Below are 25,369 nucleotides of genomic sequence, written 5' to 3' on the forward strand. Positions count from 1 at the left end.
GGGAGGAGGGGTTAGGCTGGGGTGAGGGGTATTGGAGGGAGGCAGGCAGGAGCAGTCAAGGGGCACAAGGTCTGGGCGACAGTGTGGAGCAAACGCCCCCACCCCCTGCCACACTTGGCTCTGCACCCCCACTCCCAGGCACTGCCCTCTGCTGCTCTGACTGGCTAGAATTCCAACCAATCAGAGCAAGAGGCTAAAGCCTCCAGGCAGTGCAGCTGTTCCCCTTTCCCCTCACCTTACCCTGGCTGGGGGAACTGCAGTGGTACCACGTGGAGCGGCTTCCTGCCCCCTACAGTCACCTTGCCCGGGTCCAATCCAGCTTTCCTGGCTATGGTCAGCGAGGCTCAGGGCTCCACACCCCTGACCCTGCCGTGGGTTGGATCCTGGGGAGGGGAGCCCCAAGCCTGGGTGGCTGGATCCAGGACATCAAAGTCCAGATGTGGCCCGGGGTGCAGGGGGTGCCCACTCTTTGCTTACAGGCTGAAGCGCCTGGGACAAGGTGACGGCGGCCCAATGCTCACAGCTAAGAGTGATTTAGGAACTGTTAGTGCCAGTGAAGTGAATGAATTGCATTGACTACAGCTGGGTGTGAGGCGAATGGGCATCAGACCAGTTTTGCCTAAGCAGCTTCACCAGCACAGACCAATGATGACCAGTGACCCCTGTGGGTCCAGTCCTGGATCCCAAATGCTCTTCTGCCCATAGACTTTGGTTGTCATTACCCGCTGTGCTCGGTGTGGCCTTTAGCTGCATGCCTGAGCTAGGGGCAATGCTGACCTGCCGTGTCTCAGTGCAGCACCAGGGGGCTTTGCACCTCCCCTGGCACACGGCGGAAGCATCAATGGAACTACCCCCCTTCAGAGCCCGCTGCTTATTCTCTCCACTGCGCCGTCTCTTTCTGGGCGGTGGTGGGCACTCCCAGCAGCCAAACACAGGACCACCGATAAACCAGTGCGAATGTGTCTTGCTGGTGTCATGTTTCCATCCTGAGCGAGTGCCTTTGCTGGCCGAATATGCTGCCACGTGGACAGAGCGTTGTGAAAACCACGGAACAGGCATTGTCCCTCTCACTCGAGGAGCTGGATTGGGAGCTTCAATGAGGCAGCTGTTTGTTCTTCAAATTTACCTCAGAGTTAACCTGTGGAACTCATTGCAACCAGATAGTAATGCAGCAAAGAGGCTAAGAGTGTTTTTTTAAAGACTGTTCAATATTTATATGAATAATAAGAATATTTGCACTCAGGGCAAAAATGTACAAGGTAGACACATGCTTCAGGACATAAGTAACCATTAATAGACCGGGGCAGGAAGAAGCGTTACCATAGAGATGGTATTGACCAATGATCTATTCTAAGGATTTTACACTTGCTGACACATCTGGTGTTGGCCACTGTCAGAGACTGGATACCAGACTAGATGGGCTGGCTCACGATTGTATCTCCTAGGTGTACAGCTCAACAACTATTGCTCTAGCACACTACCAACACTTCCACAGCTCACTGGGTTCTTAGAAGACAGTAAGGGGTAAATTACCGCTGAAGAACAGCACAGAACACTGAGAGCCAGGACTGGTGGCTGGAAAGAAAGTGTATGGGACCATGGGACCCTTGGCCACACACATGATAAGTGGTCATCCGGCTAGCTAAAATCATGCTGGATTATGGATGTTGCTGGACAAGAGCGTTCCCAATTAAAGAGGTTCAACCTGTACCATCAGACCCACAGAGAACTAGCACCAGCATTAGTTCAAAAGGGAAGTCAAGCCAAGATGGAATACTGAGCAGAAGGGGAAAGAAATATCCTAAATGCCCCTTCTGGAGAGGAGAGATTCACGGCTCCCTGTTGCAAGAAGCTATTCCCCATTTCAAATTTTTCTCTCCCGCAATATTGGGAAAGGGTGATCTGTCCTGGAGACATTTTAATGCTTTCCCAGATACATCAGGAGTGCTGAGGTCGGCATCACCCCAGCAAGGGGTGGGAAGAAAAGAGAATGTGGGAAGCAAGAGGAGCAAAACCAAGAGGCGCACTGAAAGCCAAGGCATTGATAACAAAACCAGTAAACAGACCCCGTCATTTCCCCCTCTCATAAAACCAGGTACGGCAGTAGAAGGGATGGACAAAAACTTAATAAATAGCAGAAGGATTGGTGATAAGTTAAATCACACATTTTGCAGGCTGCTGATGTACCTTGGGAGGGTGACATCTCTCCTAATGGCAAAGAGGAAGGGAGGAAATGGGCTTGGGGGAAGGTTGGGGGAGGTCTTTCCTGCAAATACACAAAGATGTCTTTGTCCCATGACGGTGTTGGCAGATTCCACCTGCAGCGTACACACAAACAATTCACACCTGCACCCCTCTTCCCAAGGGGGTTTGCTTCCCTCTTCCAGAGCTTTGCAGTTAGGTCTGATCTCAAGACCACGCAAGGAGAGGCTGTGCTCCCGTTTTCCCGGGCGCGTTCTGAACAGCACTGAGGCAGCTCTCTGGGCAATTTACCAGCTGCCAGCACTGTGCACGTAAACAAGGCTGGAGCCAAAAGCCTGGACACCTCCTCAGGATTTGCTGCAGATTTATGGGAGGCTCAGCAAGAGTACAGGGAGAGAAAGTGGCAAGGTCAGGGAGTTTGGGTTGGTCTTACCGCGAAAAGAGAGCAGAGAGAGAGAAGGAAGGGAGCTCAGGGAGACGCCTCCAGGAATTTGGGTTCAAATCTTGCATGGAGTCAGATTTACTTCAAGAGCTGTCTCATCCTCGGCTGTGTCTGAGCCCTGTGGAGAACTATCATCGGTTTAGGCACAGGGCTGCTGCATTAGCGTGAAGCACCAGGCAAGGTGATGACTGGAAAAGCATGGGGTGAGCTGCACGGGCAGAGTTGTATTGGGCTGGGGCAGCACAGGGCAGGATGCGCTGGCAAAGCTGTGGGTGTGGGCCCCCCGGACTGCAGCTGCAGGGCGAGTTGCAAGCTACTGGCAGAGCTGTGTGATGAAGTTGGCAAAATCCCAGGTCACAGCATGTGCCCTCTAGCCCAGGGTTTTCCTGGCCACTAGTGAATGAAAACAAGCAAAACTAGAAGCAAAGAGGAAAAGTGATTCTTTTCTTACCTGTATTTCTTAAAGGAGAGCCCCATGTGTTGCTTCATTTGCTGGAGGCCATGGTAATCAGTGTAAATGAGGTCAAAGGGCAAAGGGAAGGTCAAAGGACAATTGCCCCGCCCTGGAGGCACCCCTAAATTACTGAAGAGAACCAGGAAGGGTTGATCAGTCATACAGTATTAACCCTTTCAATAGCCACACACCCATTTCCCTGACATGTCATTCAGAGGTGCCATCAGCTGGCTCCTTCCCTGATGTCTTGAACTCCACTTTAATCACATTACCCCTGGGGCCTCTCCCCCATGATCCTCACTTGGACATCTCCCCAGGTGCTTGTATGGGCTGAACTGCTCTTAGGATGTCCTCTGGGAAGTGCAGAAGCCTGGGGTTTGCATTTCCCGTGTGATGTCAGGAACGTACCAGCTATCCTGAAAAGTAGGGCGGAGAGTTTGCTCAGCACTGGGAGTGTGGATGGGGGAATAAGCCAGCACCTGCTTATACAGCCTCTAAAACTCCAAACCAGAGAAGTCCGATTTGTGTTACTGAAATCATCCTGGGAGTGAGTGAAACTGCCTCCTCTAGAGACCTAGGCACAATTTCATTCCCATTTTAACGCTAGTTTGGGGGCTAAAGAAGACCTTGTACTGGTGAAGTATTCAGCAACTAGAGCTGCTCCGGCCAGCAAAAAAATGAGAGGTTTTTTTTGGTTTGGTTTGATTTGGTTTTTGTTTTTGTTTTGTTTTTTTTGGGGGTGCGGGGGGGAGAGACTAAGAATTTCATCCAAAATTGGGACAAAACGCCAACACTGTGAATCTTTTCCAGAAATTAAATCTCCATTTTTGTTAGTTTGGGGTGTCTCAGAAACTGGATTTAAATTTTGTATCTTTTAAAACTTTTAAAAAACTACAGAAGAACAGAAGCTGTGAAAGGAAAAGCTGTTCAAAACGAAAAATCAAAACTTTTTCTTCCGAAAAATGTCAAATCGGACATTTCAACATTAAAAAAAAATACCAGCCTTTCTTCCTAAACAAGAATGTCATTGAAATCAATGATTTTGAAAAAATTTAGTTTTGTCAAAATAGCAGCGTCTGATGGAAGAATTCGTGATGAAAATATTCTGACCTGGTCTCTTAATAGCTGCCACAAGAGGGTGCAACACACACTCCATTCTCTGATCAGAGATCTCTGCAGGCCAACATGAGGGATGGCCTGTAGGCCATCTCTCCTCTTTTGGTATGTATGGCTTGTACCTTAGGGCACTGCTGTCCCTTCTACCAAGGGTTTGTGCCTGGCTCCTGTAGTGAGAAGGATCCTTGGTGTGAGAATCCCAAATGTGACCGGGCCTGCTAGCATAAACCTGTCTAAGAAGCAAGTAGATCAAGCATTGTCCTAGAGCACTGGCCCTGACTGAGCCACCATTAGGCCATGCCCCTGCCTAGCCTCCTGTGCCGCTGTGCTGCTGTACTGTTATAGTGTAGACCAGTGGTTCTCAGCTAATTACACATTGTGGGTGGCAATGTGTTACGTGGGTCACAGGGGCTGGGCCGCTGGGCAGAGGCAGCCCAGAACTCAACACTAGACCCTGGACTTCACCAGAGACTGGCCAGCTACTGCCCCAGACCCTTGCTGCACGGTGGCTCGGGACTCCTGCCACGCGTGGCGCACCAGCTGCTCGTGGCCAGGCAGCTTCCCTGACCCAGGAGCCCCACTGCACAGTTGCCTCAGACCCCAGGACTTGAAAGGCTGGGAGGTTACCCAGAGCTGTGGCCCCCAACCACACGGGGAGCTGGAGGATGGGCCAACAGCCTGGACCCTGGACTCCCATCACACAGACAGGGCCAGCAGCCCTGATCCCACTGCTCTGGACAGCAGAGGAGCCTAGACCGGGCAGCTGAGAACCTGGCAGATCCTGGCCCACCAGCTGGCCTTTAACACACTGCCCAGCTGGATTGCAGCTGTATGTCAGCTGGTGGGCAAGGATCTGCTGGTGTAGGTACTTCCTACAGAGAAGGAAGGGGTCCTCCTGTTGTTACACCTAATCCACCTTGCTGAGTGGCGGTAGGTAGATCATTGGAAGCATTCTTCCATTGCCTAGCCATGGCCTATCAGAGGCTAGCCTCGTGCAGCTATGCTGCTCACGGGTTTGAATTTTTCACACCCTGAGCACCACAGCCACGTCAGCCTCACTTCTAAGTGCAGATCTGAAGCGTAGAATGAATTAATGAAGGGCCACTCCAAAGCCAGCAAAAACAAGGATTTTCAATTTAAGGTGACTTAGCTGCAGATAAATGCTTAGAATGGCTTCATTGCTCTTGTCACAAAGAATATACGCTTTAGCTCGGCGCTGAACAGACGGGGTCATCTGTAGATGGAATAGGCTCTAGTTTTATCACTTGTAATTTAGGTTCACTTCTATGGGCAATTTTGCCCTAAGTGGCTGATGGAGGAGACGACAGGCTTGGAGAGGCTCTTATCACTAAGAGCCGTCCCAAGAAGATACATAAATAAAGCAAGAAGGAGAGGGTCAGACACCAAATCTGGAGCGTTATAATGGCCTGCAAGAGCTTTCCCAGCACTCTCATACATACCTGCCAATCTAGCATCACAGTCCCTAGGCTCAAAATGAAACTTGTGAGGGAGGGCCAAGCACAAAACCCCAGTCCTCCATTCAGAGGCACTAAGGTAAATGGGAAGCTTGGGGCTAATCTATACAGAATGGCCAAGCTTTCAGACACATGTGCACCCTTGATCTCATCACTTATCTGACCTGTGGGATCAGCACTTAACGGTTGCTCAGATTAGCTAGGTTCCAGTCGCACTGAAGGAGAGGCACTGTCTACTGGCTAAGAGAGGCTCTCGCTCATGCTGTTCTGAGGGAGCACCCTGGACTAGGGCTTAATTGACTTGGGATCTGAGCTCAGCTCCGTCACTGACCTGCTGGGTTACTTAATGAGCATCGCTTCACTTCTCTCTGTCTTGTCTGCTTACAGAGCTGGCATTTTGCAGCCGGGACTGTCTCTCCTGGGCCAATACAATGAGCCCCTTCCCTCCACGGCAATATTGGAACCTGACCTCAGCCAATGTCCCACTGAAGTCAAAGGAGCTAATCCTGGAATAAAGCACCGTTTCCGACAAGTGTAGCACAACGTAGCTCCTAGGTCTCCTGGGTTCCATTCCCTGCTTTGTCACCAGCTTATTCAGTATTTTAAGCACTTGTGTGTCCATTACCCCTAACTTTAAGAGTATCTAACCCAGTGATAGCTCCAAAGGGTAAAGTGGGTGTTATTAAAGTCCATACAGTTCTTGGGGAGTCTTGGATGAAAAATGCTCCCTAGAGCTGAGCTGAATTTAAAGGAAGAAATTCAGATGTACTGACAATCTGAAATTTAATTTGGTTGCATAGTCACGCATTTGGGAAAAGAATTGCTTCTCCAGTCCTATTGTTTCCATTAGTGTCTCTATAAAAGACATTCTCCATTGTCCTGTGCACTGTGCAGTCATTTACACTAATCCCACGAGGGGGACGATCATTACCATTCCATTTATGGGAGTTTTACATCTCCACTGCACTGGTGCAAAAGACACGGACCAATGGAGGTCTCTGTTGACACATTCAGATGTACCCAGAATTCAGGAAGATGAAAATACGTCCCCTCTAGAACACTGCCCAGTGAATGAGGGGAGCTGGGATTTGGTCCTGGCTCTGCTGCCAACCCCCTGCTTTGTGACATGTTGTTAACCTCGTTACACTGCCCAACTTCCCATCTCTCAAACAGGGATAATAAGAATTCCCTTTTAAGAAGGTGGGAAGAAGAAAGAAATTCCCTAAACCCATGGGAGGTGTGTAGATCTTCCTGTGGTGGAAGTTTTACAAGGTCCTAGTGAGACAGAGAGTCATGAAATTGGGATAATGGTTCTTACCCTCCTTGTAAACTGCTTTGAGATCCTCAGATAAAGAGCACAGTAAATGCTAAGTGTGATTATCATGAGCACTAGTGCAACTTAAGTGCAAAGAACTGTTATATTACAACTGCTCTACATCTCTATTACTACACATTAAAAACTAGTTGGACTGTGACAAATGGAAATAATCAGAGAGACCATGGCGGAGAGACATAAAGGTTATCGGTATCAAAGAGCAGCAAGACAACATTTATCTCCCTCTGCCCAGGACTGCCGCCATAATTCAACACTTGCTTCAGCAGATAACTCCATGACCTACAATATATGAGAGCTGCATCCATAAGAATTACATGAGCCACCATGGATAATTAAGTGTGAACAACACAAATGCATGCAACTCTCGGCCGAGAAAGAAAGATTCACATTTCTAAATCAATACTGGAAAAGAAAAATACAGGTTACACAACTTTTCGGACTAAACTGAGTCTCCACTTGGCCCCCAGATGCATAAGGATTGCTTGCAACTCTAGCATCATGCCAATTTTAGCTGCAATGTTGACCAGTGGTTCTTCTGAAAGGCAGCACATTTCTCCTTTTGGAGCCTGGTTCTGCTCTGAGCTTTAGGCACTAACTTTGGTGGTGAGATTTATGACTGATATTGATATGCCTGAAGGCAAAAATCAGGCTCTTTTCTCTCTACCATTGGGAAACACATCCTTGCGCAGAGAATCAAGACAAAAGCTATGCACGACTGAAGTTTTTAAGACCAGAAGGGATTAATCGACCATCTAGCCTACCTTCCAGGGCATGAATGGGATGTAACTGTTGTTTAGTCCTCATTAGAGTTTATCAAAAATATTCCTCCCCCCTAAAAAATGCAAACACCAACCCCTCTCTCCCACCAAACCCAACCATCATTTAGTTTCTAACTGCAACTGAATTTGTTCATTTTTCCTTAAGGAAAAGACCCTTCCCCCTCCCCAAATGACTTTTTCTTGGATTGAATGAAACATTTAGAATGTCCATTCAAATAGTATTTCTGTTAAAGCATCAGTTTGAAATGGATCTGTTTGATATTTCTCTATACATTGTTTCGACATTTGCGAACTGTTGGTTTCGGGGAGGGTGCGTGAAGGTGAAAACATTTGCCAAACTCAGTCTGAGCTCATGATTTGTTTTGGTGGACCTCCCCCCAATGCATTTTTGGCAAATTAATTTAATCTAATATAATCACCAGCTCTAGTCCTAAAAAGTCTTCAAATCACAAGCTACAGACATTCATAAACAGATGCCTGAGGTACGTCCTTCACATCAAATGGCAAGATTTGCTCACAAGTGAGGAGGTTTGGAACAGAGCAGGGCAAGAACCACTTGATGTTCAAATCAAGAGAAGAAAATGGAGATGGCTGGGCCACACTCTCAGAAAATGATCATCCAGCATATTCTGTCAAGCTCTCTGATGGAGGAAGACCCCAGACAACATGGCGATGATCTACTGAGAATGAAGGACAACAACTGGGATACTCCTGGGGTCAGCTAGTAGTTTTGTCCTGAGACAGAGTGAAGTGGAGAAGACTTGCAGATGATCTATGCTCCTCCCAGAGTACGAGTGTTTTAAGTCAAGTAAGTCAAGTCTAGTCCTCACAGTGGCCCTCTGCCCCTGCATGAATTTTTGAGCACGCCCATCTGGTGAAAAAGGGGTGTTTACTTCAGTACACCTGATAGCCCATTGAGTATGAAACCACAATGAAACTCTTGTCACAATAGTATGTGTGGGATAAGGCAAAGGATGATCAGGCACTGACCAGCCTGCTTGACAAGTACAGCATCCAATGTTCTAAAATACTGCCCTCAACGTGATGTCCAGGCATCCTAGCTCCAAACCCTGGTGAGGTTTTAGTTGTCTCCTTGGTAAGCATATGTCTTTGCACAACAGACATTGAGCTCAATCCTCAGCTAGCATAAATCTGCATAGCTCCACTGACTTCAGTGGAGTTATGCTGATTTATTCTAGCCGAGGCTCTGGTCCAGTGATTCTCTCACGTTCAAAGCTTTTCATTAGACGGCTGTCCTCATTTGTCTCTCACTGGAGCTGATATCCCAAGCTTTAGGAGCCATTTCCATCCATGAATCCAGACTTTAAGGCCAGAAGGGACTCTGAAAACAACAAGTCTGATCTCCTGGATGTCACCTGACATTAAATACCAGCAGTTGCCCCTGTACTGAGCCCAGTCACTTGGGTTTGACTAAACCATAATTTGTGTTGGGCTAAAGCATCTCTTCCAATCTTGATCTGAACACACCTAGATATGGTGAATCAATCACTTCCCTTTGTAGTTTATTCCAATGGTTAGTCATCCTACCTGGTAAAAATCAATGCCTTATTTCTAACCTGAATTTGTCTGGCTTCAGACTCCATTGTTTTGGCTTTCCCAGCGAGACTCAAGAGCCCTAATACCTGGGATTTTCTCCCCACGAAGGTAGTGTACTCAAGTTGCCTCTCAAACTTCCTTATGATAAGCTGAACAGATGGAGATGCTAAAGTCTTTCATGGCACAGCATTGTCTCCAGCCCCTGAACTGGATTTGTGCCACTTTCTGCACCACCTCCAATTTTTCAGCCTTATTTTTAAAAAGTGGATCCCACAACTGGACACAACATTCCAACACTGGTCTTGCCAATGCCATATACACGGGTAAAAATCACCTCCCTGCTCCTACTCATTTCTCCCCTGCTTATTTGTTATTATTCACTCATCCTTTATGCACCTGCATCACGCTGGGAGCCCAGGATTAGTTACTTAGCCACTGTGATTCCTAAATCCTGCAAGTGTCCCTGCTTTCCAGGATGCAGTTCTCTATCTGCACGTCTGGCCTGAATTCCTTGATCCTAAATGTATAAACTTGCATTTGGGCTATATTAAAATGCATTTTGGTTTGAATGAGTCCAACTTACTGTAGTCGTAAGAGAGCCTCGTGTGAGGCCTGAAGGACTGAGGCCTGAATAATATAGAGTTAACTATTCTAACATAAAAGTTAAGCTGTGAGCAAAACTCAAATACTGCTCATGGGAATTTGGCAAAGACAGGGCCGATATTGCAGAAATACACATACCTGGTAACAGAACATCTTGCTGCAGAAACAGCTTGGTACCGGTATGCTCCCCAGAGATAACGGGGACATACTGACCCAGGTTCAGCACAGGGCTGGGATGACAGCATGATGGATTGTGTTGTTTTAATTGAACCACCATCTACAAGGTAATGGCTGGTATCTAGCTATGTTAAGGGGTGTTAACATAATACGTTTATGGGGTTGCAAATGGAATACGTAATAGATAACTTGTTTGTACCTGTGTATAAAAGTGTACTCAGAGAGGCTGCATCATCCAGTCTGAGGACAGCTGGGCATTCCTGCACACTGAATTGTGCCCAGTTCATTGTCATGGCATATGCATGTGTTAGTGTAAACTGTTGATGTCTAATCTCGATGTCCAGGGTGCTGGAGCCCATGTGTCAACTGACAATAAACCTGGTTTCGCTGTCTTCATACCTTGCCTGAAGGATGTTACTAGGGACTCTCAGAACTCTACGGTGTTGGCTAACTGCAGAGCATGCACTGCATTCCACAGAGAGCACACGCACTCAGCCAAAAGGTTATCAACACAGAAGGGAGCAGAATAAATGCCAGAGCACCACACTGGTACCGGCATCTGACTACACTCACTAAGTGCTGCAGCCTACTCTACATGACTTCCCATGCTTCATCATTATCTACCACTCCCCTAGTGTGTACATACACATGCATGAGACTCACAAGTATTTTCAACACTGATTTGACGCTCCTAGGCCATTGCTGAAACTGTTGGATAATTCTGGGCCAACGGAACCCTGCTAGAAGCATGCCTCTTTCATGACAGTTTCCCACGGATGACTATCTTTTGATATTCTTCCATTCTCCAGCTCCAAATCCATTTAAGTGATATTGTACTGAGCTAATTTTGTAATCGGAACATTGTGCAGTGCTAAGGCAAGCCGTTAGAAAAGTGTAAGAGTTCGGTACTGAAGAATATAAAGGGCTATACATTTACCTTTTCCATTCAAACTTGTATTCTCACCAACTTGTGCTGTCATCAGCAAAGAAAATGAGATTTGTTTGACAAGACCTGTTATTTATAGGACTAGCCTGACTTGCATTAATTATATTCCTGTCCTTTCATAATTGACCCTGTATCAGTTTTTTCCATTAGCATACTTGGGATTGATGACAGATTAGCTGGCCTGCAGCTACTCTAGTCATACACTTGCCCTTTTGGAACCTTGGCACACCAATAGCACTCAATATTCCAAGATTTATTAAAAATTAACATCAACAAGTCCTATTGAATGCAATCAAGCACATGAGCACTGGCCCCTAGGCAACCAACTACTTCCAGTCCAGCGATTAATTCATATTTATCCATTATCATGAGATCCCAAACAGTGTTACCCTTGTGCTGGATGCAATATCGTTTTTTGTTACATCATTCACCTGTCATTTTGAGACCCTCTAATGATATTTTTCTACTAGCTGTCTGAGACCTCCGGCAGATGTCAAGCAAACTGAAGTTCCTCAGAACAACACAATACCCTTCCTCCCATCCCCCTCCAAACACACATTACTGATGGGTGCGTCAGGAGTAACATCTTGTTTCTGAGTTTGATTTGGCAGTCTGTCACGGACATCTACAATTCCCCTCTCTCTCTCTGGTCCCCATGCATTAAAGAGCATGTGGTTCATTAAGAACAACAGCTGGGGAACTCCTGGAGCCAGCTAGAAGTTTTCTCCCAAGAGTGAGTGAAGTGGAGAAAACCTGTAGATGACCTATGTTCCACGTGCATTACAAGGTTGTAGTAGTAGTAGTAGTAGTAAGGTTCTGAGTTATCAATGACTCTAAAATAGGTCGTGGTCTCTATGCTAATAAATATCTCTTACTTTGCACTTTTCATGAGGAGATCTCAAAAGACTCTACAAAGGCCAGTAACACTATCCCTGTTTTACAGATGAGGAAACTGAGGCATAGAGAGAAAAACGACTGATCCAAGATCACCCAGAAGGCTACTGTCAGACCCAGAAATAGCTCACAGGTCTCCTGAATCACAGTCCAGCACTTTAACCTCACCCACTTATCTTCTACTCTTCCCTTCCTTCCTACCCTGGTTATAACCAGTGAGCTTAAGATTCCTATCATGCAGCTTCAGTTTGCACCTTCAAGTTATTTTTTTATCCCTCCTTATTTAAATATTCTCTGTTCAAGCTTTCATCATTTGCCAGTTAAGTCAACTAATTTTCTACTAAACCCAATTTCACTCATGGTTGGAGTGAAATCTCCGTAATTTTTCCTCGTGCCATGTACTACTGATGGCGCTTGAAATTATGCAAATAAAGTTGATGAACACAAATGCCTTTTTCTCATACAACTTAGCCAGGAGATTTGTTTTGAAAAAAAAAATTATCCCCACATTCAGAACCACTTCTGAGAAACTTAATCTCACAAACAATTGCCTGATGAAATCTGCTTTTGATTGAGCTCCTTGTAAACCCCTTGGCAGCTACCAAGCTCCAATGATGATGCTGGTACGGTTTCTCTGGCAAATGCATTTATATTGCCCCACCTTCAGAAATTAGCAAATTATCAATAGCCAAGTTCGGCTCTAGATTCATCTATTAAATAAGGGATAATGCAGACAAACATGCAGCTTGTCTCCTCCTTAATTAAGCCCATTAAAAGAATCATGTTCATCTATAGCGCTGTTCCTTTCTAGCTGTTCTTAGACATCTGCCTCTAACAGCTCTCCATACTCCAGAATAAATCTACAGCAAAGGTCTTGTCCTGCTATTTTTCCCCTTATAGGTAATTTAATCAGCTGAGGGACTTATTCCATTGCCAGAAGCCCTCAGAATTCAGATTACCACAGGTTATCTTCACATCCCATTGACCTATTTTCAAATTAACCCTCACTTTGCTTCCAAGTTATTGCTCTCCAGGCTGAAAGGACCATAATGAAATTGATCCTGGGGGACCCTTACAGCAAGCCAGTCCAACATTCTATATCATATTTAATTTCATCACGACTGCTGGCCTCTTTGTTCTCAGCAGCAAGCAGGAGGGAGGTAGAGAAATGGCTCTGCATGCTGACGAGATGGGACGCTGTCCAACAAGGCGTTTTCCCCTCAGGGATGGATAAAGACAGTTCCATCCCCCCTGCTGAGGTCCCCAGAAAAGCAGCGCCGACATATGCATGAAAGCATGCCGAGAGCCCACACACAATGGCTGCCTCTGTCCCAGCAAGCAAAAGCACTTGGGAGGGGGATTAGAAGAACAAGAGTGGGGGATTCAGGACTGGGTGCACCTCGTGGCCATTGTGAGCAATACTGGTGTCCTGGACCTGCAGGGCTATCTCTGCAATGCTGTTCTGGCCCCTGCAGAGCTCATCAGGACACAGTCAGATTGGGTGAAATTTGTCCCTGTAAAAAGGGTCAGTATGAGGTTTAAACATCATTGAAGTCCCATTAGGTCTTAAGTGGGACTCAAGACCAGACACAGGCCTGATGTCACCCCCCAGCATTTGATATGCATTTGACTTAAGTAGAATACTACTGGGGCCATGACCATGGTGCCTATAACACCGTGAAAATCAATGGAGCTGTGCTGATTTGCACCAGCTGAGACTCCGTCCCATGGTTTGTAGGCTGAGATTTTTAAAGCCACCTACGGAATCCAGATTGTAGGGCTGAAGAATGAAATCACCCTTTTAATGAATTACATCTACCAATGCAACAATACGTAACCTTGTGAATTGTGGCCCAATTTTTATGTATGGCACTAGGATTAATTTGTTAGCAACCTGCGAAGAATTGCTCCTGAAGAATCTGTTATTGTAACTTTTTGGTAACTTTTTATATGTTGGAACTGAAACCCCATTTTAAATTTTGTGTTGTCTTAACTCTGTTTAAAGTAAGGTATGTGCCTGTAGTCACATTTAAAAGAGTGAGTGTGAGTGTGTGTCCAATGGGATCAGTCCCTGGCTCCAGCATGTTTTAGTGGCCAGCTGCCAGCACCACCTTGATGGCATAAAATCAATGTGAGCCAGCCCTGCATGAGTCCTCCCAGGAAAGAGAGACACAATCCCCATCAAGAAAAGAAGATTAAAATCACAGCTGCTGCTACCTGAGGACTTACGGTCATGCAGTGCCCTGGGGCAGTGGGACAGGACTGGCTCTATGAACTAAAATATATAAAAAGATTGATGTAAAACTATAGAATTGGGTCTTTCAGGTCTACTAGCTTCCTCCAGGAGCATCACTGCACACCAACACAATCCAGCTCCCCTCTGCATGTCTAAATCACCTGCCCCATGGACTAGCATCAGCAGCTGAGGCTGGCAATTATAGCCCATCTCTAGAACTGTGCATATATGTGTGGTACATAATTTTAGTAGCTAGGGACAGTATGTGAATTCTGTGTTCACAAGAAACGTGGCATATTGCCTTCTCCCCCAAATAAGATTCTGCTAGTTCTATTTCTCTAAGTGCAACAAGATGCTCATGTTTCATCCTACCACAAGAAGGAACAGGAACAGGACATGCAAATCTCCTGCATAAATCTCAGCCTGAATCACTAGCGTAAAATGAGCTAGAGATTTGGAGTTTTATTTCCAGGCAAAGCCCCTGAACCTGTTAAATGGCTCCTCCCATCCTCTCCTGTCAGAGCTGGAGGAGCACACACCCCTCCTCTCAGAGCCCAAGAGAAACATGTCCATTTCCTCTGGCATTTGCCAGCATGAAGGGACATGCTCCTGGGGGAGCAGAGTCACTGAACTACCCATGTGAGCAAGGGGTATCCTAGCCCATGGGCTTAATAAGGACTGCAACAGATTTCAGCAGGTCCAGAGAGACTGAAATGGTCCCCTTGCCCATTTGGTATAATATTACCATCTATGTGCAGGATTCTCCTTTCACACCCGTGTAAATCAGAAGTGATTCCACTGAAATCAACAGAGATGCATAGGTGGCAAACTGCTGTGAGAGAGAGGAGACTCTACCACAAAGATTTGTTTCCTGGTTTTGAATGTTTGTTGAAATGTCATCTGCATTTCACCGCTCCAGTCCTGTATGGCTCAAAACCTTCAGAAAGGTACAACATTCTGAAACATCCTTCCAGCTCTCCCCATTGTATAGGTCATGCTTTCTCACAGTGCAGTGGTTCTCAGCCAGAGGATACACGTAAGCCTCAGGGGAACACAGAAGTCTTTCGGGGAACCTCAACTCACCAGAAAGTTGTCTAGTTTTACAGCAGGCTACAGAAAAAGCACTAGCAAAATCAGTACTAACTAAAATTTCACATGGCTACTTGTTTATACAACTCTATATCCTGAAATGTAAACAGAAGATTTATATCCCACTTGATTTCTCTTATATAGTAAAAATGAGAAATAAAGGAATTTGTTGCACTGTGACACTTTAGCATTTATGAACAGTAACAGAGAGGTCGCCGTGTTAGTCTGTATTCTAACAAAACAAACCAGCAGCCCTGTAGCACTTTAAAGACTAACAAAATGATTTATGAGGTGATGAGCTTTCATGGGACAGACCCACTTCTTCAGATCTATAGAATGTCCAGTCCAGACTCAGTTATACAGCACAGAGGTCCAAAAAGAACTGCAATAAAAATACAGGTCTGTGTATTTGATTTGTCAGCTTTTATTGCAATTCATTCAGCATTTATCTCTGCTGTACCCTGTTCAAGACCCTCCAAGGCTCACCTCCTTAACAACTACTTGCTTACAAAATCAGTCTGGGAAGGCTCAGAACCATCACCCTAGAGAACAGTGAGTCCAGTGCACCACACTGGTACTAACCCCTGGCTAAAAGGCTTACTGGGTTACCTTAAATGGCACATCTGGCGTTGTCTGCAAAACTGCCCCCAATACCATGAACCAGAGTTTGCCAGCATAAATGTCTTTTGATCCCAGCTCTATGATTGCTGCTAGTAAAAGGTCATTATGAAGGCGAGGGTTTTTTTAAAATGCCTGGCACCTGGCTTATTTTTAAAGCAATCCACATTACAAAAGCATCTCCATTCACACAATATAGTCCCACAAGTGAGGTACCATAAGTGTTTTAACTCCTCCTTAGCCTGTGATAAATCCCGTCCCCCACACACTAGCAAAGAGATGGAGAGAGGGAGTAATTGATTCATTTAGTTGCCTGATTTAAACGGAAAACTGTTGTTGCAAGCTAGAGCCAATGATGGAAGAATCGTCCCTGGACAAACAAACTCAGATTCAATGCCACCTGCTGGAAAGAGGCTGCTGGACTTTGTTCCTGGAAAATATAGAGCCACTGCAAGGCTCAAGCTAGTTATTCATCAGATTAATGAGAGTCCTACCAAGCACATGCCCAGCCTCCAGTTCATCTTCAGACCTCTGAAAGGAGGGCTGCAGCCACCGTAGGGGAATCACTTTCCCTGTAAAGGGTTAGGAGAAGACTGATACATGGTGCACCATGAAGCATTGCAAAGGCCAGTAAACTGCTCCTCAGACCTGTTTTTCTGAGCTGCAGGGATAAGTTGTGTCTGGCAGAGGTGAATAATTTCGCAGCACCCCAGGGGTGAGGTAAACACCGCAAGAAACAGGGGAAACCCAGCCTTCCTTGCATTTTGGAGGCAGAATTTTTAACAAGGGGCTCCCGCACCAGCTGTTTGTAACACACCTGATGTCTCTAAGTCTCTGACCCCAAGACTAGTTGCCTCAGTGGCCTGCGACCATTTCCACGGGTTCAGGCCAACTTAGCGAAGGTGCCATGGGTGACAGAGCTGTGCTCAGACACAGAGTGGTGCTGGATCTGCATGCAGAGTGCTCTTTGTATAGGAGATGGCCTCCCATGCAACTGCCTAGATAAACTGCAGAACAATTATATAGTAAGACTGAACATTTTTATAAGCAGAGGTTTTTGCAACTGCCACAGACCCAGTGAGGGAGCCATCATTTGGTACAAAATAAGCATATTTCATGAAGTGCAATTTAACAGCTCAGTGATTCCCGCTAATTCAGGCACCTCCCTCTCTTATGGAAGGAAGCCACAAAGGTGGAAGGAATAACTCCTTTTTATTATTTACAATGGCAAGACTGTTTATCTGTATTCCTTGGGTGGTAGCTGTCAATAAATCTACCTAGCTACCCAGTTGAAAAAAAAAAAGCACACAGGCCTCTCTAATTATAGGAAAAAGCTTTGGCAATTATCCTGGCCTGCAGGGCTTTCATTCAGCTGCGTATGCTCTTCATTTTGGAATTACGTCCTTGTGGTTCTGTTGATATGTGGCCTACACAATGGAAGTAGCTGCATCTGGCTGGGAAAGGGAGCAGCGCTGTCCCTGACAGAGCCATGCAGGTTATCACAAGGTGCCATTGTGAGATAAGATTATCTCTGAATAATACAGCTAGAGCAATTCAGCATGGGCAAGTGGACAAATGGAAGGAGATGTTTTCAGGCCAAGCTCCCAGTTGTAACTCAGGAGCCAGTGAAACGGTGCTGATTGACACCAGCTGAAGAACTGGGCTTTAGGGTGAAATGCAGCCCTGCAGAGTGGGTCTCACAAGTGGATTTCTCCCAAACCTTTGTGTTACTCTTTTTGGTTAGAAAAAATAACCCCACCTTCTATTATACCCCAGCTACAGTCTAATCATGTCAGGAGCAAGCTCCATAGCCCTCTGCACTTACAGGGCAAGTAGCCCAAACACCCAGAAGCCAGACATACAGAGGAGGCCCTTTCAGAGAAGAATACACAGATGTTCTGACTGTCCCAGCAAGCAGCAGCAGTGGAAGATACTGCACCCTCTGACTCATGGGGATACTTGTCTGGATCTGAGACATAGACACTGCTCAGAGTACTCAAAACCTTTTAAACTCGCTCCATTTAACTGCTTAAATACCGATCTGCTCTGTGACACAACATTGCACTGCACATCTAAATGCAGCTCCCCATCCCTGAGCTTTCAGCAGGGCCAACATACTCCCCATTTCCCATTCTGCTGTTCACTTGCCTGAGATGGCCCTGCTCTAGGGCCTCCCACCTCAGCCAACCTTCCTAAGCCTAGATCTCAATCCCCTCTGGCTCCCCAGTCTCTCCCTCTCCGATCATTTTCCTGCCAGAGCCTCTCTCCCCATGTGACTTACTTGCAAGGTTTAATAATCACTTGATGAGTCTCTGCTGGGAAGTACTGGGCAGCCCCAGGTGAGGCTGGGTCTTGCTCCCCTTAAAGGGCCAGCCAGCCTGGAGGACACTCTTGACTCATTTAGGTGCTTTTGGAAATCTCACCTACATGCCCCAGGCAACTCCAAACTCTTGTAGAAGAAAAGCTGCATGCCTAAGCATTCACTTCCTTTCTGTGGAAATCCCTGTGGCCTCTGGCTGTTCCACTGTGACACTCCTGCCTTCAGGACAAGACCCACAAAACTCACCAGCCGGGCTAGAAAGGAAACCACGTGCAGTGCCACGTGAATCCTTACCTGCCAGCACAGGACCTCAAGCACTCATGGGCGCTACATGGGTGTAGGGAGCGGGAAGGTGGGAGACAGGCATGCTACGCACATCCAGAGAGGCACAGCATGAGAGCTAGGCTGGGAAAACATTACTTGTAACTTGACATTACAAAGTGCACTCACAAGGCACCTCATTAACAGGCATACTGGGCCCCCCCCAGCAGCCACACAGACAACGGGCCTGATTCTTACTCCCCCAAAGGCTCCAGAGCAATGGAAAAGAGCCTTCAGGTCAATGAGAATCAGGCCCGCTCTTCTGCATGGCCATTTGCTTCCATGTTGACTCTGTCTGAAGACAGTACAGATGTGCCCATGTCCCCCTCTGACTACCCTACGTACACTGGACACAGGCAATAGAGAAGGAGATTTGTGACTAATTGATTTGGCTTGACGCTTTTGCTTTCGTTCCTGGGAGCTGCAAATTGCGGCTGATGTTATAATACGTCTAACAACTTCCCTACGAGCCACCAGATAATGATGTCTGGTTCACCTCCCGCCTGTCAGGATTCATAAGATGTAAAGCTGCGGAATTCAATGAGAAATGCAAAGGGGGCAGAAAAGAGAAACACCTGCATATAATTCAAGTGCAGGCGAAAAAGTAGCCTCTGCAAAGGGGAAGCAGCATGACTTGGGGAGTAGGGGAGCTACATGTGAAAAAGATGAGCCTGTTTTCTTAGGTTTGTGTTTCAGTAGCACCTAGAGTTCTCAGCCAAGCTCAGGGCCCCACTGTGCTAGGTGTTGTACAAGCACATACTAAGAAACCATCCCTGCCCCGAAGACCTTAAAGAGACAAGGCACGTCTAAAAGATATGCTGTAGCTCCAACAGGCTTTAACTCAGGGGTATCTTAGCACCTTCGTCGTGAAAGGAAGTTAGACTAGGTCACCTTGGTCCCTTCTGGTCTTTTAATTTAGGAAAGCAAGAAGTGTAAGGGGAAACTGAGGCAAAGACAGATGATGTGACTTGCTTATGGCTACATAGCAGGCCAATAGCAAAGTCAGGATAAGGACAACATCTCTTGGAAGTCAGCCAAAATCCCCTTCCATTAGAGTATGCTGCCTCCCTCATATGACAGCTGATTGCCTTTTCTGGGAACCAATCCCATTTCCACTGAGATCAGCTGAAAGTCTCTCAGGGACTTTAGTGGGAACAGGATCTGGTTCCTGAAGCTGGTAGGTTCACAGGCATTTGTATGATCACCAATTTAGATGGGAAACTGCCTGAGCGTCTCAGAAGTTGTATGCCTTTTAGCACAAATGAATAGTTGTCCAAACATGCTTGGGGCAGTGCATTTTTCTAAGTTGGTCACCCCCTGCTACTCATCAGTTATTAGCTTCCTGTTCAGAGGGCTACCAGCCAGGAGCGTTAACCTGTCACTAAACGGAGCACTCAACCCCATTACAGTCCTGAGCCTGTGGACACCTATATCTGTTCACTGACTGCAGGGGGACTGCACAAGCATGCTATGGAGCGCCAACATGGATCAGATGGCAGTGCCAGGGCCATACATTGCACATGGTCTTTGGGTCAGAAGCTGTCTTTTAATATTGGCCTTTAAACCCCTCAGCCCAATGGGACCCACTCTCCTAACTGAGCACCGTTGCAGCACATCAGTAATAATTAAGAAAGGACCAAGCCCCATCTCAACCATCCCTGATAGATGTCTAGCTAATGTGATCTTAAAAATCTCCAGTCATGGAGATTCCACAACCTCCCTGGGCAATGTATTCCAGTGTTTAACCATCCTGACAGTTAGGAAGTTTTTCCTAACGTCCAACCTAAACCTCCCTTGCTGCAGTTTAAGCCCCTTGCTTCTTGTCCTATCCTCAGAGGCCCAGGAGAATTTTTTCCCCTCCTCCTTGTACAGACACTCCACAGGATCTTCCAAAAAAGCCCCAGCTTTCCAAATATCTTTCAAATGAACTTGCTAATGTCGACGCAGCCAGAGAGAATATGTTCCTCTCTCACTCAGCAGAGCACCCCTTCAGCCTCTCACAATACTCACCCTAGCTGGGCAGCACGTCCTGGGCCCCCAGTTAGCTGCAGGGGCTGCTGTGCCCTGCATGAGGGAAGGGTTTGCAGCACACATTAATCCTCTCTTTGCCCTTCGGGTTTTTGTGGCATGGGAGTATGCTGGTGGCCACTGTCCCTGGCCACTCGGGGGCCTGGAGCTTGGAGATCTCTGACCTAGGCCAGGTGAGGAGCAGCAGCTAGTCAATTTCAATCTCTGCACCCCTGTTCCACTGCAGGGAATTCTGATGCCCCATGCCCCTTTCCCTGACATGTCAGCTGTCTGCCTGCTAAGCAAGTGTTATCTGACCCCCAGCCCTGCCGCAGCTCTGGGCTCTGAACTCTCCTTCCCTCACACTCATGCTGTTGCCAAATCTGGGAGGTTTTTTCTCTGTGACATTGCCCGCATCCCTCCCTCCCTCCCATCCCCACCACCAAAGCCCCTGGCCAAGCTCCAGTTACCCCCTCCCACCCTGAGAATGCAGCCTTCTCTGTGTCCTCCCAGACACTCCCAAACCAACTCCCTGCTTTCAAAAGAATGCTGGGGGGAAACCATCTGCTCTGCTTGCCTTCGGGGCTGCATCCTGCCCTTCCACCACTGATGCCTTTCCCACCCTTGTCCCTGCTCCTCCCATCCCTGATGGAACCAGTCTGCCCCCACAGCGCATGGAGCCCCCCCGGGTAGTGTGGCAGGTGAGCAGGGGTGTCACACACGCACACAAGACACACTGGGCACAATCCAGCCCTGGGCTTGAAGCACTTCCGGGAGAAGCCTTGTCATGATCCCTCCTTCATACCTGCCTGTAATGCGCTTAACACAGCGCAGGCACTAGACAAAGAACCAGAGGCTTAATTAACTGACAAGAGTAGGAGTCATTCGTTATAATGCTAATTAATATGCCACTTCCATGGAAGGCTCAGCCGGCACCTTGGCTCCTAACTAACAGCATGAAACTGCCTCCCTAGACCCCTCTGGATTTTACATGAAAAACTCCTTCCCAAGGACATCAATTATCTCAGTCCGTCTGCCCATTCAACGTGGGCAAGGAATTGTCCCAAATATCCTCCAGGCCTGATGCACAGTGTCCTGGGCAGACAGCCCTCTGCAGGCGCCCAGGTGTGGAAACCTGCTGGCACCTGCCTGTGCAGCACCCACCACATGCACATCTCTGTGAACTAAGAGACGCAAACTGACAGGGATCGGGCCCACGGCACTGTTCCTACAGCACCCTCTGCTGGAGAAGACATATGGAGGCATTTACTCTTGCCGCGGAATTGATGCCCTCGGTGCTCAAGCCGGAGGAGAGAGGCTCTGCTGACTTTTGTTACTGGAAAGGTGGAAAACCTGGGCAACGAGCCAGCCTCAGGACAAAGCTAGGACAAATAGGTCAAGATGAAGTTCCTTTTCAACTTGGCTGCCCCTGGTAAACCCATTCAGAGGCAGAAGTCCAGATTACAAGTAGTAGTCTACTAGCAAAAACAAAGGCACATATTTTTGCAGCCAAAATAGAAGCTCTACGCGCCCAAGCCTAGCTGAAATGGGGAGCCATTGTAACTACCCACAGACAGATTTGAACCTAGGACCTCTAGAGCTTAGTGCAGGAGGCTCTACAGTTTGAGCTAAAAGCCAGCTACCTTGCAGCTAATACTGTAGAAAAGACTCCTTTTTTGATGTAAGGGATCTAAGCCCCACGACATGGGACAGTGAACCACACTAAGGCTACGTCTACACGTGAAGCCTACATCGAAGTAGCCTATTTCGATGTGGCAACATCGAAATAGGCTATTTCGATGAATAACGTCTACACATCCTCCAGGGCTGGCAACGTCGATGTTCAACATCGACGTTGCACAGCACCACATCGAAATAGGCGCAGCGAGGGAACGTCTACATGCCACAGTAGCACACATCGAAATAAGGGTGCCAGGCACAGCTGCAGACAGGATCACAGGGCGGACTCAACAGCCAGCCGCTCCCTTAAAGGGCCCCCTCCCAGACACACTTGCACTAAACAGCACAAGATACACAGAGCCGACAACGAGTTGCAGACCCTGTACATGCAGCATGAATCCCCCGCTGCAGCAGCAGCAGCCAGAAGCCCTGGGCTAAGGGCTGCTGCACACGGTGACCATAGAGCCCCGCATGGGCTGGAGAGAGAGCGTCTCTCAACCCCCCAGCTGATGGTTGCCATGGAGGACCCCACAATTTCGATGTTGCGGGACGTGGATCGTCTACACGGTCCCTACTTCGACGTTGAATGTCGAAGTAGGGCGCTATTCCGATCCCCTCATGAAGTTAGCGACTTCGACGTCTCGCCGCCTAACGTCGAAGTTAATTTCGAAATAGCGCCCGACGCGTGTAGCCGCGACGGGCGCTATTTCGAAGTTAGTGCCGCTACTTCGAAGTAGCGTGCACGTGTAGACACAGCTTATGTGTGGGGTTTACACCATGCCCTGGCTGAGGGTCAGCTGTTATTCACAGGTTCATGCCAAGGTGCCTCAAGGGAGGCATAAGAGTCAGTTTAGAACGAGGATTTCATCAGTGCTAAAAGACGTCTAAGCCGCGAATGGCATAAAACAACGGAGTGACTTTAGGCACTGTGTGGTTTTGCCTCTTTTCTTTGCTTCACCCGTCTTCATCATATATTCATAGTCACGCATCCTGTGAGTCCAGGCCGGTCTCTAAGGGGGAACACTGAGATATTCTAAAGAGACTGTCTTCAAAAGGCCACCTGAGGATGCACCTGCAGTGGTGGTATTTAAAGCTGGCAAATGATGGATTTTCTGGTTTGGTGGCACTTCCAAAGAACAGCATGTTTTTAGGTCTACGGAAACAGCAGACCTCATCAAAAGATTAGTGTAAATTTTTTGTCCATCTGTAGGTGATAAATGTTATATGCTAGAACCCCATGTTCCCTCCCCAGCCCTGTTTGCAAGGATCACATTTGCCCCACTACCAATAAACACACCAGACAAGTGTGTTACCAACACTAAGCCAAGGCAGTGCGAGAGAAAGTTTCAGAGCAGAAGCAAAATGAATGGATCCTAGATACCAAAGTTGTAAGGCTCCATCACTTGAGTAAATTGAAATTATTCTGCACAAAGCCCTGCACAATGTATTAAGAGCCACAATCTGATGTTTGTGGAGAGGCCAAGCTACAGGAACTCACAGCTCTTGTCCATCTCTAATGTCCACTGGCCTGACTTTAGGAGGTCACAAGCAACAGCAGTTTCTAATGATTTCAGAAGATGGTTCAGTTACTTGGTGTCACTGACAGTCCAGAAGATCCATGCAGTGAAATCCAATGGGCCTTACTCTTGCTTATACTAATAGCCTCTTTATGTCACTCTGGTGTAAATGGCAGTCAAGTAGCACTCTAAAGACTAGCAAAATAGTTTATTAGGTGAGCTTTCGTGGGACAGACCCACTTCTTCAGACCTACTATTCAGTAGTACTATTCTACTATTCAGGTGTAAATGGCATTTACTTTTCAAGGCTCCTTAAATGAGAATGATGACTGGCAGAAAACATTCCTTGTGCTGTCACTGGTCTCCATTCCCACCACCTCACTCCAGGGCCTGTCCAAAGGGGTCACCCAAAACTTTGTAGCAGTAACTTTGGACTGGCAGTATTGTGGGAAGTCTGCAGCTTATTCCATGCCTTAAGTTTACCATCTCTCTGCCATGCCGACGTTCCCCATCTATCTCCTTCAAACACGCCTCTTGCCAACTCGTGACGAGTCTAGGAGAGCAGGCTTCATCTCAGGCTGCTGGCAAGTCAGCTTCCAAATGGGGTTGGAGAAGTGGGCCTTTCTACATGGAAGCTGAGTGGGGGTGAAAGGTTGGTATTGCCCTGACGTGCAGCTGACTGGGGCAACACATGGGTTACGTGAGCTGAATAGTGAAGTAACTTCCAGAGATGGGATTACAAAATTGCTCAGCATTAGTCTAACTCTGCTCCCACCACAGTCAGTGGGAGCCTTACAGAGGTCTCTAATAGGCGCAGTGGAAGACTTTTCAAAATCCCACCCACACAGGTGCTGGAGGAATTCTATCCACCCCGCCCCAGTGTTCGTGCTCTGACCCACTGTGTCACTCTGCAGACAGAACCAATACTGTAGCCATCAGCGTCAATGGCAAAAAATCCAGGGCCTTCCATGGGAGCAGGATCCAACTGCAAGTCACAGCTGAGAAGCTGACCAATGAGGGGTTGATTCATCAGAATGGCTTTTCTGGATCATACCAACGCTCCATCTAGTCCAGTGCCCTGTCTTCCGACAACAGCCAGTGCCAGGTGCTTGAGCGGGAATGAACAGTGAATAGCAATTATTGAATCACTCATCCCCGTTGGGCCAGTCCCAGCATCTGGCAGGGAGAGATTTGGGGGCACATGGAGCATATAGCTGCACTCCTAATCACCTTGGCTAATAGCCACTGATAGACCTATCCTCCCTGAATGTGTATTTTTCTTTATTCAGCCCAGTTATACTTTTGACATACACAACATCCCCTGGAAATGAGTTCCACAGGTTGGCTATGCATGGTAGGAAGAAGTACTCCCTTATATCTGGGTCAAACCTGCTGCCTATTACTTGTATTGGATGACCCCTGCTTCTTGTGTTGCGCGAAGTCGTAAATGACACTTCTCTACTCACTGTCTCCACACCAGTCATGACTTTATAGATCTCTACTATTCCCTCGGCCCACAACCAGCACCACACTCGGTCACTTCTTTTCTAAGCTGAACAGTCCTCTTTATCTTCTCCCCCTTCTCTGTAGCTTTTCCAGT

The 25,369-nt window shown here is 47.2% G+C and overlaps 1 protein-coding gene across 2 annotated transcripts in view; it reads right to left on the reverse strand.

Moving 5' to 3' along the window:
• MGAT5B (alpha-1,6-mannosylglycoprotein 6-beta-N-acetylglucosaminyltransferase B) overlaps positions 1-25,369 on the reverse strand; it is a 245,128-nt gene that overhangs the window by 47,541 nt on the left and 172,218 nt on the right. For both annotated transcript variants that reach the window (XM_075014932.1, XM_075014933.1), the window contains one exon: positions 3,096-3,227. In XM_075014932.1, coding sequence (XP_074871033.1) covers positions 3,096-3,227 — 132 coding nt within the window. The remainder of the gene's footprint in view (positions 1-3,095; positions 3,228-25,369) is intronic.

Source organism: Carettochelys insculpta, chromosome 20 (genome assembly GCF_033958435.1).
Source record: "Carettochelys insculpta isolate YL-2023 chromosome 20, ASM3395843v1, whole genome shotgun sequence".
NCBI lineage: Eukaryota > Metazoa > Chordata > Testudines > Carettochelyidae > Carettochelys > Carettochelys insculpta.